Source organism: Mytilus edulis, chromosome 7 (genome assembly GCF_963676685.1).
Source record: "Mytilus edulis chromosome 7, xbMytEdul2.2, whole genome shotgun sequence".
Classification (NCBI taxonomy): Eukaryota; Metazoa; Mollusca; class Bivalvia; order Mytilida; family Mytilidae; genus Mytilus; species Mytilus edulis.
In genome coordinates this window covers 13,837,457-13,855,117 of record NC_092350.1, presented here as the reverse complement: position 1 = coordinate 13,855,117, position 17,661 = coordinate 13,837,457, and the positions used below count along the sequence as shown (strand labels likewise).

The following is a 17,661-nucleotide window of genomic DNA, read 5'->3' as shown; positions in this document are numbered from 1 at the left end:
CAAATCAAGATCTAGTATTCTTAAATACAAGTACCTAAATACGACAATAATTTTAAACTAACAAAATAGTACTGAATATTAAAAGTAGATTTCCAGTACCATATATTTTTTTTGTACAGATTGAAATTGTACCTAAACAAAAGTAGTTGGTATGAATTAAACGATACAAAATTGCCACCTTATAAACTATTTCCATATTGATTCATTAAAAATCGTCAATAAGCAATTAATACTTGAACTATTTGCAGATATATCTTATATATATATATGTTAAACATTAGATATCAACATTTTCATGAACAGTGTTATATATCTGTAAACTTGGTACCACACTTGAAACTGGAATCAAATCAAGACATGGAAGCTTAGAATGTTCATCATGGGAATCGTCAAGACATGGAAGCTTAGATTGTTCATCCTGGGAACCGTCAGGATGATTAATCTTCACATATACATCTGGCTTACTGTTGGAACGATCTTTTTGTGTTATACCCTGACCAGGGTCTTCTCCTAGGTGTGAATAGTACTGTATGTTGATCGATTGTTGACCTGAAGAGATATCCTGTTTTGTTCCCTCTAACCAGTAGGTTGCCATTACACCTTTACCCTACATCAAAATAACATGAAAAAGGTGACATAATAAAGATACTGATCTCCGAGGAAAATCCTAACAGGAAAGTCCATGACAAACACCAAACGAATAGATAACAACTGGCACATTCCTGACTAGGTACAGACGTTTCTGATTTAGAAAATGGTTGATTAAACCTGGTTTTATAGCAAGTAAAACAGAAACAGACAGTACATATGTGGGGTAAAGTGTTATTCAAATTAAATCAAATTGTTCCAAAATGTAACACTTGGTTTTTTTTTCGGTTTTCTAAATCTTTTGACTACGATGAACATCATTTAAATGGTGCATGTGTCAGGTCACATATTTTTACATATTTCATTTAAAATTAAACATATCCACGGCCGACACTCGGCTAACCGAGAGATTGGTCGGTTAATCTATATTGAGTATGCGGCTATATCGGCGGTTGGTCTGTTAATCAGGTTGGCTAAAGTCTGTTAATCAGGTGTTATCGAGAAAATCATTGAAAGTTTAGCATGTTTCATTGTATAACTTTTTAAATATATTTTTATTATAAACATTCAATATAATTAATCCAGTGGTGTAATTATTATTTTTCTAGTGTACGATCTAAAAAATGAAAAGGCGGGTTACTCATCAATAAATTTATACACATTTTACACACACAAAATGTACACAAAATGACACGTTAGTTGATTTTACTTGCATGCAATATTTTGAACATCGAAAAAAGACAGGCATTATGTTTGTTAACCATATTGATATCTTTGTGTGAAAAATTTACACGAAAATCTGTATTTTGGTGACATAAATCAATCTTTATTTAAAACCTAGTCTGTTAATGGGTCGGATGTATAAAACCCGGTATGTTAATTGGTCTGTTAAGAGTTATGAATGGCAATACAAATATAATTTTATTGCTATATAGGTATGTTATCGGATCAAATGGGTAGGCTCAAGACGAGCAGCCAAAATATACGGAAACAACATATGAGCAATGAAACATAAAATATACGATAGCAACACATGAACAATTAAAAATTTAGAACAATGGAAATTAAAAATTGATAAAAATGGTTTCAAAAAGTGTGATATTAAAGTATAACACTTTTTGATTAATATTAATTTCATCCAAGAATGGTAGCATATATCGTATGGATTCTGTTTACATAATGAATGACACCAATTTGTCATCTTCATTGGTAACCAGTATATAAATTAGAGATAAACGTCGTAATGTAACTAAACATCAGTAAGTAAAATATATTGGGATGCTAAAATATAAAGAATAGAGAAAGAATAATATACATTTATTTCCCTGCCTCAGGGAGATATGAAAATTTGTTCAATGACACGTGGGATAGTCTCAACCAATCAGATATTGATTAAACTATCAATGTGTATAAACAGTGGAATAATATACAATTATAGCCTTTGTATGAGGGCAATACAAGAATATATTGACCTGAACGAGGTATATTGACTGAGGACGAAGTCCTAGGTCGAAATACTTCTTTGGGTCGATATATCCTGTATTGACCTCATGCATAGGCTATAATTGTTATATTATTAAATTTCCAACCATATTTGTATCAAAATCGTCATTTTGTTTGAATTTTATAGATATCATATTGTCTCCTATACATTAACGATATATAAATAAACCGTGCAATATGCTTCTTACTGTGCAATATGCATTTTGCTATCCGCCGTTTTTGGTCACCTTCGAAAATATAGTTTAACATGTGACTATCTCTGAACGAATCAAATAAGTTAAAATATACGAATTAATAATACTGAGTAAGATAAATAAAATGTAGAGAAAAGTGACATAACATTGAATTTAAAGAATACAGAAATAAACACCACCCCCAATCCGGACCATCATGGTATACACTAGAATCTGGATGGAGACGCAGAATATAGAATAGTAGATAAGGACAGTAGTGATTGATGAATTGCTAAAAAAGAGAGAAAAAAATAATAATTGTTTAAGAATACAGACATAAAACACCCCTGGGTGTTGAAACAGTAACGGATTGCGATGTACTCATATTGGTGACGAATGCTAGAAGTTTACATGCGGACAACTGCAGTTCTCCTCTGCACTTATGTAGAAAGGAACTAAATGGAATAAAATGAATTAAAACTTAAGTTAATAAAATGTAGCTGCATTCGCTCCTTTCCATTTACTTCTTTAGAATGATTTGAAAACAACATAATATGATTAAGTAATAGAAGAAAAAGAACTAATTTGATGATGCTGACGAATTAGGGGTTAACGTCCAGTGACAAATATCATGTGCATATGAGAACGACAACACGTTATATGTACCCCTGTGTTGTATTAGAAAGACACTTTCAGTCGGATTTGAGAACGTGCTCCTTTGAACAGATTCCAAAATCAAGGCTGATTGAAAACGTTGATATTAAACTCATGCATATTCCAGCGGCCAATCCATATCATGCTATATTGAAGTGACACACCCTTCAATAACATGCAAAGAAAGTCAAAATAAAAATGCTCTTAATAGAACGATACTGTTGCACCGTATTGTCATTTTTTTTTACTCAAGAACATCTCATTCTTTACTTTTTCAATGGGAAAATATAAATGTAGCAAAACTATTGTCGTGGCTAAATAACTCTTAACTGACACAATTTCAATTGTCCAACCCATTAACAGACTTTATTCCCATAATTTTCACTAAAACGTGGTATTATTCACGTTATATTACAATTATGAAATATTTACTAATGTCAATTTATTTTTTAGAACCAAAGTACTATTTTGTGTCCTTTAAATGATATCTAAAATTGTTTGTTTCGCCTTTTATTAAAAAATTGCTATGCGTATAAGCATAAATTATACATACTTGCGCGACGCCTTTTAGTTTTCCTGAAAACTGCGCAGACTATGAAATGTTTTTACAGGTGGAAAATATTCTATGATAGATATCATTTTGTCAGACACTTTTCTTTTATTGATTTTGTTCTTATAATATGCTAAAAATCTGTATATTTAATAGAGTTTTACATAAAATTGTGCGTTTTACTCTTAACAGACGCATAACCAACCCGATTAACAGACCAATCGCCCATATAGCCGCATAATCAATATCGATTAACCGACCAATCTCTCGGTTAGCCGAGTGAAGGCCGTGATATCAACTTTGAAATGAAATATTGTAAAAAAAAAAAACACCTTTTTTTTAAACGAAATGTATATTCTTCTGATTGCCTGCTCTATTTATATTCTTTCACTCTTTTCAAAAAATCAGAGATAAAATGTTTTAAAAAAATACATTTCTAGAGAATGTGTATAAAAAATAGATACGCTTTTTATGTAATTATCTTAAAAGTATTATTTCTAAATTATTTATCTATTGATTTTTTAGACATAATAACAGTTGTTGATTCTGAAATTGATTGGAAAATGAATAATTCAGTAGTATTTTGCCTTATAGGATAAACTTCCATATTGTATGTATGTCAAATAAGGTATATGCAATATACATAATGTTTAAAGCATGATGCTAATATTTTTTTTTGCCTCAAGCCTACGTATACACATTAGTTTCTGCACCGTAGGTATGATTGACCAAAATGGTTATTTGTTTTCAAACTGAATAATATTACCTTTATTTTCAGCTCTCCTCTTTTCACTATCTCAAACATTCCATTTTCACTCAACATATTAGCTGTAACATTACTGATGTGAATTTTCATTGCTAGATTTGAAGAAAAAAGGACACAACTGTTATTTCATAAGTATCCCCGATTATTCGTGTTTCTTTGTCCTATATGTTCTCCCATTTATTTGTATTGTAGTCCTGTCATGTAATGTTGTCATTTAATGTTATATTTAACATTGCCATAAAAGCGGGAGGTTTGCCATGCAACAAAACCCGATTCAACCCACCGTTTTTTTCTTAGCAGTGTACAATGATATCTGTTTTGGTCCTCTCTGTTATAGTATTGTGCTCACAGAAACACTTGATTATGTTTTCGCAAGTTTATGCGGCGTTTTTGCCTATATCAATTGAAGCGAAAGAATAATGAAATTTGTTGTAGAATGTTTAATAATCTTAATTGATGTTTGGTGTAGTTAAAATAAATATTGGTCAGTCTTTGTTTTTTATGTTGACTGTATTTTCTCCACTGTTGCCTCGAATCCGTGGTGTATGTGTATAATGCTTTCTCTAATTCTTCGTCAATTTATCCCTTTCTGCACTCATTGTATAAATATAGATTATACAATGGGTGCAGAAAGAGATGAATTGACGAAGAATTACAGATGATGAATTGACGAAGAATTAGAGAAAAAACAAATAATCAACGTGTGGTTCGTTTGATCTCAGTTCTTCATTGGTTAAAATCCGATTGTGACGTCGAATTGTTTTGTTTTCCTCTGAATTTCCTATTGTGACGGCATGAAACAAGGCGACCATGCCTGATGACGTCACATAGAAAGAACACATCATTTTGCAGATCAATTGCAAAGAAGGAAAATGTCATCTCTGTTATAGTATTGTGCTCACAGAAACACTTGATTGTGTCTTCGCCAGTTTATGCGGCTGTTTTGCCTATATCAATTGAAGCGAAAGAATAATGAAAGGAGTAGGTCCGGTAAGGACCGATTTTGGCCTCAAATTTCAGGTTCATCTGACGAAAGATTTTGACCACTTTTTAAACACTTAAGTGTCTATTTTATTTGAATTAATTAGTTTATGTGAAAGATTTTAACAGATTTAGTTATTTAAAACGATCCGATTCAAGCTCAAATATAAAAAATCTACCTAATATGCCGAAAAATGTCACTTTTCAGATGGTTTTTGGTGAAAATGAAAGTGGCCGCATCCGTGTTCATCCTCAACCTTTATAGTATGTTATGTATTATCATAAAATACAACTTACATTTCAATATTAAGGATGAACACGAATGCGGCCACTTTCGTTTTACACGAAAACCGTCTAAAATTTAACTAAAATGCTAGAATTATGAGGATTTCAGTAATTTAGCATGACTTAATGGTGCTAGTACCGGGTATATGTGCATTGTATTGTCAAAAACAGCCCATATGTATGTAGCAGAAGCATTTTACTGTCCAAAAAATAACTAAAGGTTTACATTTTAACAATTTTGTAAAACTGCTATATTTTGGGGCCAAAAAGGGGTCTTACTGAACCTACTCCTTTGTTGTTGTTATCTTTATTGATTTTCGGTGTAGTTGAACATATTTTGCTCAGTCATTGGTATTCTATGTTGTAATGTGTATACTGTTGTCTTTTGTTTGGTTTAATTTTTTTCGCATGACATTGTTGTTTTGATTTCCACTAATGATGTTGAAAGTTCCTTTTGACGTCTATCGCCTCTCTTACATATTATATATAAGCATGGGTAGTTGAGCCTGGTGGCACACACAATTTTTTCTTTATCTTGAATGATATAATTTTTCGTAAAAACTGTTTAATGGTTACTACATGAGTTAGCTAATAAAGTTCGTATAATTGTTTTAACATTGAATATGTTGCGGTTGATCCGACAATTTACTGAGCTTTTAACAAATTACTAACTGTTTTGGAAATAGTCAATGAAAATAATTAGAAAATGTAAATCAATATATCAAATTTCAATGATGAAAAATGTATTTGTTTCTGTATAAAAAATCATTCAATGTTACAATATGAAAAGTTAATATACATTTCATTAATTAATTTGAAGAAGTTATGTCAATATTATTTTGAATAATGTTTTTTCGTTAACGCCCTTTGTACTATTTACCAAGTAATATTAATGGTAGCTCATAACTGTGTTAAGCAAAATAAAATGGCCCATTTACCTGTTATGTACAATAGGTAAATTGAAAGAAAACATTTTCAACATTAATATTTTCAGACTCTAGCTCTACAACAAATGTACAACATGAGCATTATGTTGTTATGTTGGTTTTTTTAAATCCCATTAAACCACCCTGCATTTGTAACAATCTTTGATATCATAATGATGCATAATAATTTTGATCACCTTCTCCGTTTGACTCCATTCGAGAAGCTGTATTAACAGTGTCACCAAACAGACAATATCGTGGCATAGTAAGTCCGACAACTCCTGCAACAACTGGGCCACTATGAAGACCTATAATGATAATGATAGGTATCTAAATGATGAAATTAGTAAATTGTAACCAAGTAAAATAAAGTGATTTACTCAAATGATGTATCAAACATCTAAACCCCAACATACACCATTTCGGGCTAAATTTGAATATTACATATAAAGTAATAAGGAAGAATTTCGGGCATTTTAAAAGATTTTGATTACAAGAAAATCAGTATTCATTTGCAATTTCCTTGACGTGTCAACGTCCTTAAACAAGTATAGAAAATAATATGTATTTAATGATAATAGATCGAAACTAAACTGACAACGCCATGGCTAAAAATGAAAACGCCAAACAGACATATAATAGTACATAGGACACAACACAGAAAAATAAAGACTAAGAAACATGAAACTCACAAAAAACTGAGGTAGGTCTCATAAAGTTCTTTTGTAGGTAACGTAGATATACAAATTTTGAAATGATAAACCTTACAGAAAAATACATTCCATATGAATAAAAAAACATTTCAACTCAAACACAAGGTTATCTCATAAATTGTTTCTGTCATTTTTAATTCATGTAGGTCACTTAACCGGAGTCCTCAGATATTAAGCTAAAAATTTGTTTTTTATTTTGGTTTGGTTGTGATTGTTCCTTACTTTTTTTAAATATTTTCTTTTTGATTAGCTTTGGTTACCTATTCTAATTCGAAGGCAAGACCCAGGATCATGAGGTAATCTGAACATTCTAACAGCCTGGAGAAGATCTAAAGCTACATACGCCATCTCGCTGACATGTTTGTCGCCATTTCTTTCTGGTAAACCACTGACAACCATGTACGCATCTCCTATTGTTTCAACCTTAATATAACCAAACAACATTTTACTTGTTTATTTAATTCAAATTCATTTCAAAAAGTAAATAAAATAGAAGAGAACTTGGTGAATGAAATATATGTACCATGCGTTTGATACACCATATAAGAGTGACAAATATTGTACTATAGCTATCAATAAATGTACAAAAGTAATGAAGCTAATTGATAAAAATCATTTAACTTGCTAGTAAACGACATATACAAATGAGTAGTCATTTTTTAACAAAAACAATGAACTAAGTACATCCGGTCATTATATTGCATAATTTCCAAATTAAAGATTCTATTGTATGGACAAGCTATAAATATTTTTTAATAACAGAAATATGTTTTTCAAAAGAAACAGTACTCCCAATACGATAATCTCAATAAGCCTATAAAAAAAAAGTGAACACAAACAATTCATCCTACCTTGTAAACTTCATAAGTCTTTATTGTGTCGTCAAATAAGGTATACAACGAATTCAACAGTTCTACAACCTGCCAAAATAAAACGTTTCGATGTTACACCAATATAACGAAATTGTATAACATGGTATAATTAGTTATCAAAGGTACCAGGATTATAATTTAAGGAGGCTCGAGGGTATAAAATTTCAGAAAAAAAATAAACATTTGTTTTTCATTTCAAATTTTATTTGTTACCATTTGTAGTTGTTACTATCATATGGTACAAAAATCATTCAAAACAAACAATTTGTGTTGGCCTCAGATGACTTTTAAAATGTATATATCATTGAAAAAGTTCCAAATTATCTCCCTTTGGTGGAAAAATGCCATTTTTTGGCTTTAAAATTGAAATATCTTGTTTAACTCATCGGTGACCTATATTTTTTAATATAATTTCCATATAAGCTGTACTTAAACTAAATTATTGTAAAATTTGAGCGATTTCTGTAATAAATATCTTTTTTTATTTCGATATTATATTTATTTTTCCTATTACTTCAACAGAAAAAACTCACTTTTACAAAAATGTATGCTTCTTTCGAATGCAAATTGTGAGCGCAAATGAACGGTGACCCCACTTTTTTATTTTATTTTTCTATTAACTATAAGATAAAGTTCATTTATAGAAAAATATAGAGAAATCCTATATAAATGATTTAGACCCGCGAACCCCCTTAATACACCAATGCACGTTTCGTCTACATACGATTCATTAATGACGTATGCTTTACGTCATTTGTTTTGGATTGTCCTTACCTGATCCGTAGTCATAGTTTGTTTTCGCTGAAGTAACCTTTATCTCTCTTCATACAATCAATCAAGAAATCTTCCCCTATTAGCAAGTTAGAGGCTTCGTTGCTCAAATTGTCGTTTCTCTTCTTTTTTTTATTAGGCAACACAAAACATTAAAGAGAGATTGAAATGTATTTCCATCATATTCAAATTTAAAAAGAAACGTTTATGAAGTGTTATTACCTATTCTGAAAGTGTTTTATTTTTTATAACCGTGTTTGTGTATGTGTATGCTTTTTTATTATTGCCTTCGTTACATGAAATTCTACATTTTTTGTTTGAGTCACGCTTTTTGAGATCGTGTCAGTGCAATGGTTACTGCTGCCAGCCAATGATGCGAAGTTCCGTTTCTAAAGAAAAACCATAAGTTACAAATCAACATGTTACAAATCAAGAAGTGTTACAAGCTTAGAATAAAAAAAAGTTACACAATATTCCACACGAGGTCGCTTTGAATCAATGTTTACTCGTAACTTAGCCAACTCGAACCAATTATTTACCAACTGAGTATTTCTACCAGCTCGCACCCTATATTTGCATTGGTTGGTAATCTGATGCAATGTGTTTTAAAAAACAAATATTTCTAAAGTCAGTCACTCGTCTTAAACAATTAGCTCTATAGTCCGGACACATTATAAGACGAATATAGAGTAAACAGAGCGAACCAGTTGTTCGTCAACAAATCATGACACGACTCCAAAATGATCTTAGTCTATTGATACCCAATCTAGCAAAAGACATTGACCGGGGCGTCCCCCCTTTTTTCCGAACGCAAATGCTCTACCGACTTCTTGTAGATATATATATAGAGGTTGATACCAGAGGACTTTCTAAAAAGCAATCGACCAGTGATGGAACTGTAAGAAGTGAATAAAAATTGAACATGCTAGCTTAAAGTTTAGTTTCTGATATGTTAAATTTGTGGACTGACAAAAATACTGTCTCCTGATTTCATTGACATCTTGCTTGGACATTAAATCTGTATTTTTGTTGACACGATGTTAACTGATTTAAATATTTTAGAAACTTTGAACCTACCGGACGATTATAAATATTTTTTTATTATGTTTAATTCTTGTGCTGACTTTTACGCTTCAAAAAGATACGAATTAAATGCTTTCTTATATAAACCAGGTTGAAAAATCTTCTGAAACACATGTACAATGCAAATATTAGTAAAAAGAAGGCTTCATATAATATCTTTTACTGATTGTTGCCTCGAACATGTGTTCAAGCATATTTTACTTTTTACATATACAGATACTGTAACAGATACGGACCATGAATAAAACAAAGTAAAACCAGAAGTCCATTACAAGACTAGTGATGGACTTCTGGTAAAACTCAATGTATTATGGTGCTCAACGTGCAGTATTTAATCTGTGTTTTCATACACCCGTCTAGGTTTTTTTCCCCATTAAAACAACCCCATTCTATTTTTGAATGTTCGAGCCTATTATCCACTTATCAGGCGGAAATCCAGTCATTTTTAAAAGGCGGTTCCAACACTTTTAGGTTAAATAGAAAGAGGCTTCAAACCATATGTCCCCATACACAAACATCAGTAATCAAACAAATTAGGGGGTTCAACCCTTGGTACCTCTCCCTTTTCCGCCACTGACTAATTCTCACTGATAAGAATATTATGTAATTATAATTATGTTACATGTATATGAAATAAATTAATGCTTACAAAACTTCTAGAAATTTTGGTCTTCCATGTCTTTAACTTCGTACTTTATTTGCCCTTTTTAACGTTTTTGAATTCGAGCTCTAGCGTCACTGATGAGTCTTTTGTTGACGAAACGTAAATACAAAATTTAATCCTGGTATCTATGATGAATTTATTCACACAATTTCATATCATCGCTTTTTTCTAAAGACAAATGATTACTTGAGACATTTCTGATATGAAAACAAAATGTATCTGACATGTATTACATAAAAGAACTTAAACTTTTAATGCGTAAAATGAGTATGTTGAGTACGAGTTGGCTAAGTTACGACTTATATAGATCCACAGCAACCTCATGTGGAATATTTTGAAACTTTTTTACTTTAGACTTGTAAAACATTTTGATTTGCAAAACTTTTCCATTTGTAACATGTTGATTTGTAGGACTGGCAGCGGTAATAATTCCACTGTCACGATCTAAAACAAAACATGACTCAATAAAAAAATTACAGATGGCAAAATCAAAGGTACTTTATTGAAATGATTTGCACCACATGACTTTGACCCCCTTGATGAAATTACCTCCCTTCGCTGAAGATTGAAAATATAATTTATTTTAGATTTGCAGAAAATCACGTCCTTTTCCGTCATGTATCTAAAACTAATGTATCTTTAAAACCTTACTTTGACGCAAAATTATAAAAATGCTGTGTAATTCTAAGAGACAATGCTTAAAATTTGGCTTTTTACGAAATGGGAAGGTTCAAATCATCATGTTTTTAAAAGAATTTGGCCGATATCTTAAGAAAGCAGGCAAGTTAAAAGTCATTTAACTTTAAAATTCAATCTACAAGGTGTTTTCCTAAATGCGAACAAATGATGAACAATATGTTCTTGCATATGTATTTCTGTTTTGAATCTTGCTATTTCACGATTTTCCGTCATTTTATATGATCTTATATAGCAATTATATGGGGATGAAATCCCCAATTACGGTAGAAAAATCAATAAAAAAAAAAAAAAAAAAATCGGGAAAATTTCCCGAATTTTTCATTCTACTAATGAACTCAAAATCGTTAACTTTTTTTTCAGATCTACTTCCTGTTCCGGTTTTCTCCACTTTTGCGCATATATCTGTCTTGTTTGCATGAGACTTTGAAAAAATTTATAATTATCAGTCTAGTAAAATATAAGATTGGATCTCAATACAAATTCAATTTTAATAATTGTTTGATATGAAAAAACGTTACCTGATGAAAGCGTTTCTTTTGTTTACATCGAATATGACGTCATAACTTAAAGAACGTCAGAGCTAATTCCCTAACAACAGAATCAAAATCGGGAACGTTACGTTCGGTATTTCGGTTTCTTTTATCAACGTGATTGAATTAAAAAAATAATACATACAGACTTCGTCCCCATTCACAGGTTATGCCTGCCTCATATTACTATCACTACGCTTCCGATTTTTAATTTCAAAAGGCCGGAAGATTTCAGAGTAGACAATGTCCATTTGTACACGGACAGAAACCTAAAAACATGTACAATTCACCTATATGCGAAAAAAATGTTCATTCGAGATACGTATTAGCATATTGGCATTTTAATTTAAGGGGCTTATATAATCCTATTGTAATGGCTGCCGTCATGATAAGGCAGAATGGCTGCTATGCAAATTAGCAAATTACCCCAAATTTTGCCATATGACATTTCACAAAATAGGAAATATATAAATTCATGTATCAAACGAAGAAAATACATCAATAAATTAAGAAATTGCATTTACAAGTTAATAAGGTACATTTCCTCAATCAAGAAATGAAGAAATTCATGTTACGGATAGATAAAGCAAATAAAGAAATTACATTTTACAAATAAAGAAATTTATTTTACAAATGAAGAATTGAATAATTATAGCGGATATTCCCTTCCATAGATCAAGAGATCATAAGATCTCGCGATCCACAGGGGTCAATTTAACCATTTTGCTTCTTAGTGTTTATGATCTGAATCGTAGCTAAAAAGATTACATTGTTTCAAGAACATTTTCATGTTTAGTTCGATAGGTTGAAAATATATTTTAATCATTATCATGGTGAATCATAAACGAAGTGATGGTCAGTTTCTAGTTCGAAAACAATCTACAACGCCATGGCAAATAGATATTAAACATAAACTAAAACAAACCAAAAATTAATGTTATAGTAACCTTTGACAATGACATTATGAATTCAATCAATTTTAATCTCCCTACCTGGGAATGTTTAAATAAAAAATGATACAGGAATTGTTTTTGTCCGAAACCAAATAAAAAATCGGTTAAAGCAGTGACGCTATCATACAAAGCTGTAAATAGTAATCAAAGGTACCAGGATTATAATTTTAAAATACACCATACGCGAGTTTTGCCTACATAAGACTCATCAGTGACGCTCAGATAAAAACCAGTAATAAAGCCAAACAAATACAAAGTTGAAGAGCATTGAGGACAGACAATTCAAAAAAGGTATGCTAAATACGGCTAAGGTTATCTATTCCTGGGATAAGAAAATCCTTAGTTTTTTCGAAAAATGCAATGTTTTGTTACAGAAAATAATAACAAAAAAGACCAAATAATTGTTATTAATGTCAACACCGAAGTGCTGACTACTAGGCTGGTGATACCATCGGGGACGAAACGAAGATCATTACCTGAATTGGTGTACATTCACCAGCTATTGTTGTAAATCCGACAATGTCCGAAAAGTATATTGTAGCTTTCTCAAATGATTCAGCTTTAACAGGTTTACCTAGCTTTAGATCTTCTGCCACCCTCCTGAAATATTAATTTAACTATTAACAGTTCAATTGATTTAATTTTGTATCACACAATTATTAAAATTTATTAACTTATGATTGATAGCTAACTGTTTTCAACTTCACCATTTGGAACGCTTGATTTAATAGCTTACTTGTGAGCAGCAACCCTCTATCAAGAAAATCATGATAGGAAATGCAAGTACAGGAATATCGTATCAATTGGGAGATATATACACCGTATGCAGGTGCTGCTGGAATGTTGATACTTCGAAATGAAAAGTTCACAATTGGAAAGCTGAAATCATCTCTTTTGTCGTAAAGTTTTGTTTTCAATCGACCCTCATTGTCAATTTCTAGATGTAAGTCAAAAGTTGAGGCCGACTTAACTGTATCTGTTGTATCATTTATCTCTAGTTCAATTGGATAGATGCATTCGACTTTGTCACCAAATGTTTTATTATTTAGGGAAAAAACATTATTTATATAACAGGAAAGTATAGTTAAAAAATATTGATAACTTCTTATCTTTCTTCCTAAGAAGTTCCTGTATGACGTCAGCCTCATAATAATAAAGAAACAAGTCGGCAAGAAGAGGGGCGCAATTCGGTCCCATTGGAATGCCGATAGTCTGTTGAAAAACACGTCCTCCGAACGTAACAAATACCCGGTAAGTTGTCAATCAAAAAATCAAGCATCTTGATAATGTCAGTTTTAGAGAATTTTTTGTTTGAATTTGAGTGTTCCTTTACAAAGTAGGATTAATCCCTTCCTAAGACAAGATACTTGTATCTTCGTTGGCCATTCTTTTTAATGAAAGAAAGCAATACCAACTCTTTCAATTTGTCTTTTAGTTTGAAATGTGGAATACTTGTATAAGTGTAGAAAAGTCAAATGTTTTAATACTATTACAAGATGAAAGAGAGTTAGATTGTATGTACTGTAAAAGATTTTTGGAATTTTTAAGTATCCCCATCTGATTCACGTCACCTCTAAAATAGGCATTTTCACAATAACTTTGAAGCCCGTCTTTGATTGCCGATAAAATAGATGTTAATAATTTAGAAAGAGGTTTCGTGGAGCACTTGGAAGACCCAGCAATATACCGTTGTTTGTAAGGACACTTATGCAGTTTAGGTATCCAATACAGTGATGGAAGATCCAGTTCATCATCTTCGGTTGAAATTCCAAAGGAACATAGAACAGACCTATGATTATCCAGGATTTCCTCTTTGGTAAGTGTCGTGAGGGTATATGTTGGGTTTCCAAGTGAATTGTCAATAACTAATTCGTTTATTAAGCAGTTAATGTAATGAGTTTTACACACAAACACGATTTTGTTTGGGGCCTTATCTGCGGGGACAACAACATATTTGTCATGAAGGTACTCTAAAAATTTATAAAAGTAAACCATTATAAGCCCAAGTACAGTCTTTAACACGGAGCCTTGACTCACACCGAACAGCAAGCTTTAAAAGGTTCCAAAAATTACTAGTGTAAAACCATTCAAACGGGAAAACAAACGATCTCATCTCATATAAAAATTCAAGACGAAACGCGTCTGTTCATTAATTCTACCGATACGCATACGAATGCATTATTCTTTTCTAGATTTGATCTTGTCTTTTCTCTAGTTTTATTAAAAAGATTATTTCAAATTTGTCTTTCTTTCGTCTTTAATATTGTCCCCGATGTTGTTTTCATTGATTTTCCCGTCTTAATTTTCTAAGATTAACTACTGTGTATTCATTATTATTCGTTCGATACTATTTTTTGTTGTTTTCGTGGGTACAGGCGAACCAAGAATTCAAATGTTCAGCAAATATAATTTTCAATAGGCTTTGGACACAGATATTGTCAAAACAACGAAATCAAATATCCACCAATATGCAAGTTTTCTGAAATCCGTTAAAATTGATACCCACGAAAATAAATTAACCCACATTACCTTGGTAACATCTGATATAGTAATGCATCTGTTTTCCGTTTTTCGTCTTCCAACTGTGCTGTCCTCTCAGCTACAAGTTCCTCCAACTGATTAGAATACTTCTCCATCATTACAATCATATTTTCTATCACATTTGATTTCCTTTGAAATATCATAGAACAACAATATTCACATATGAACTATATTTTAACTAGTTTAATGCTCTTCTACGTTTGGCTTCACAACTATTTTAATCTGAGAGTCAATGATGAGTCTCTTGTAGACGAAACGCGCGTCTGCCGTATTAAATTATAATCCTGGTACCTTTGAAATGTTTATAGTTGATCAGGATCTTTTCTTGTGTAGTATGTGTATCTCAGCCAAGGCTCCGTGTTGAAGGGCGAACATTGACCTATAATGGTTTACTTTTATAAATTGTTATTTGGATGGAGAGTTGCCTCATTGGCACTCATACCACATCTTCCTATATCTATTAAGTTTTCTATTTGTTTGGGTGACCTGTTTGTATTTTCGTTGTCTAATGTTGTTTTGCCTTGCCATTGCCAGTTAATCTCGACTTATGCGTGTGAATGTCCCCATGGTAACTTCCACCTCTATTTTATGATATGAAATAGAAGATGTGGTATGAGTGGCAATGCGACAACTCTTCACAAGAGACCAAATGACACAGAAATTTCATTGCATTCAAGTGCATTGTGATTCGGCTTTGCTGTTTTGTCGATCAAAATATTTTACGAATCGGGATGTCTGTCTTTTTAAAATGTATTTTTTTTTGCACGGTATATATGTATCAACATAGTATATCATATAAACTCACCGGATCTCACCACTCAGCGTAAATGTTAGGTCCGGTGTTATTGTCGTATTTGGAGAAAATCCTAAACTGCGGCTTCATTAGAAAACTACTCAATAATTGTAAATTGGTAGTTTTTACCTTTGATTTATCGTTTCATTTGATTGTTAGATAGACCATACATTTGTTGTCATTGGTCCAATGTATTATCCATACGCTTTAACGGGCTTATGAAATAATGTGTTCACAAATCAAGGGTTTTCTGTAACTAGTTTTGATAATTACTAAGTATTTACACCACTGGGTTAATGCCACTACTTGTGGACTTTATGTCACTGAGAGAGTGACTAGCCTAGTAGTTAACAATTCTGTGTTGACATGAATATCAATTATATTAAGTCTATCAAATATATATTCTATCAATTCACAAAGAATATGTATATTCATACATACTTTATTATATTTGACATCTTTTACTGAGCTGATGAATATAACTCACTTAAAAGGGCTTATCGTGTTGAGAGTCTTCAGAACTCGTTTAACGGATGGTCTGACTTGAGGGTCCTCTGCCCAGCACCTTTGTATTAAAGCTTGTATGGCTTTTGTTTGTTCCATTGCCTGGTTATTGTCCGACATATATGGAAATTTTGGACGAAATGGTACTTTTGTTGTTGCTGCTACCTTACTTATAATTTCTGAAACATTAAAAAATAACAATCATACAGATAACATACATGATAAACATTTAATTAACTACAGAGTTCAATACAAGTAACATACAACGACTGATAATCATTTAATTAACTAAAGAGTTCAATACAAGCTTAAGTAACATACAACGACTGATAATCATTTAATTAACTAAAGAGTTGCATACAAGTAACATACAACGACTGATAATCATTTAATTAACTAAAGAGTTCAATACAAGTAACATACAACGACTGATAATCATTTAATTAACTGAAGAGTTCAGCACAAGTAACATACCACGACTGATAATCATTTAATTAACTAAAGAGTTCAGCACGAGTAATAAACATATTTAATATGTTTTATTAACGTTCAAAATTAAAAGATTAAAAAAAAATGGTGTAGTATCGAATTTCCGAATTATGTTTTCTATGGATCTTGAAACCAAGCATAAGCAATCTTAAATTATTAAATGTAAGACAAATATGTCAAATTTCACAAAACAAGATGATAATTCTTTTCGAATCACTTGTGTATCGAGATAACAACACACACCACAGTCTGCTTGTTCTGTCTAATGAACGTTTATTTGTATTAGTAAGTAAGTAAGTAAATTATTTATTATAGTGACAGGTGTTTTTCACAAAATATTATATAATACAGTGAGATACAAAAGCAATAATTAGAACACCCGACCCTTAGGGTCTATAAGTTACTTTAAACATAAATGTCAATGGTTAAATAAATTTTATCGAAAATTTTCATATAAAAAGTGTTTTCTCTTACTGAAAGCTTGCAATAGATATTTAGCAGTTTTTCTCGGATGTTGATATAGCAAATATTTAAACTAATACTAGACGTTTTTATCAAATAAAAAAGACTTGTTATTGATAGTAACTTATTTCTCAGTCGATATCACTAAAATAGAAATATAT

The 17,661-nt window shown here is 31.4% G+C and overlaps 1 protein-coding gene across 1 annotated transcript in view; it reads right to left on the bottom strand.

Annotated features, from left to right (window-relative positions):
- Positions 1-17,661, bottom strand: part of LOC139529981 (atrial natriuretic peptide receptor 1-like) — a 29,513-nt gene continuing 11,852 nt past the window's right edge. Inside the window, exons 9-16 of the mRNA XM_071325984.1 lie at positions 16,533-16,728; positions 15,241-15,381; positions 13,188-13,311; positions 7,991-8,059; positions 7,400-7,562; positions 6,624-6,734; positions 4,235-4,326; positions 1-607 (exon numbers count right to left, since the gene is read on the bottom strand). Of these exons, the coding sequence (XP_071182085.1) occupies positions 278-607; positions 4,235-4,326; positions 6,624-6,734; positions 7,400-7,562; positions 7,991-8,059; positions 13,188-13,311; positions 15,241-15,381; positions 16,533-16,728 (1,226 nt within the window). The 3' untranslated portion in view covers positions 1-277. The remainder of the gene's footprint in view (positions 608-4,234; positions 4,327-6,623; positions 6,735-7,399; positions 7,563-7,990; positions 8,060-13,187; positions 13,312-15,240; positions 15,382-16,532; positions 16,729-17,661) is intronic.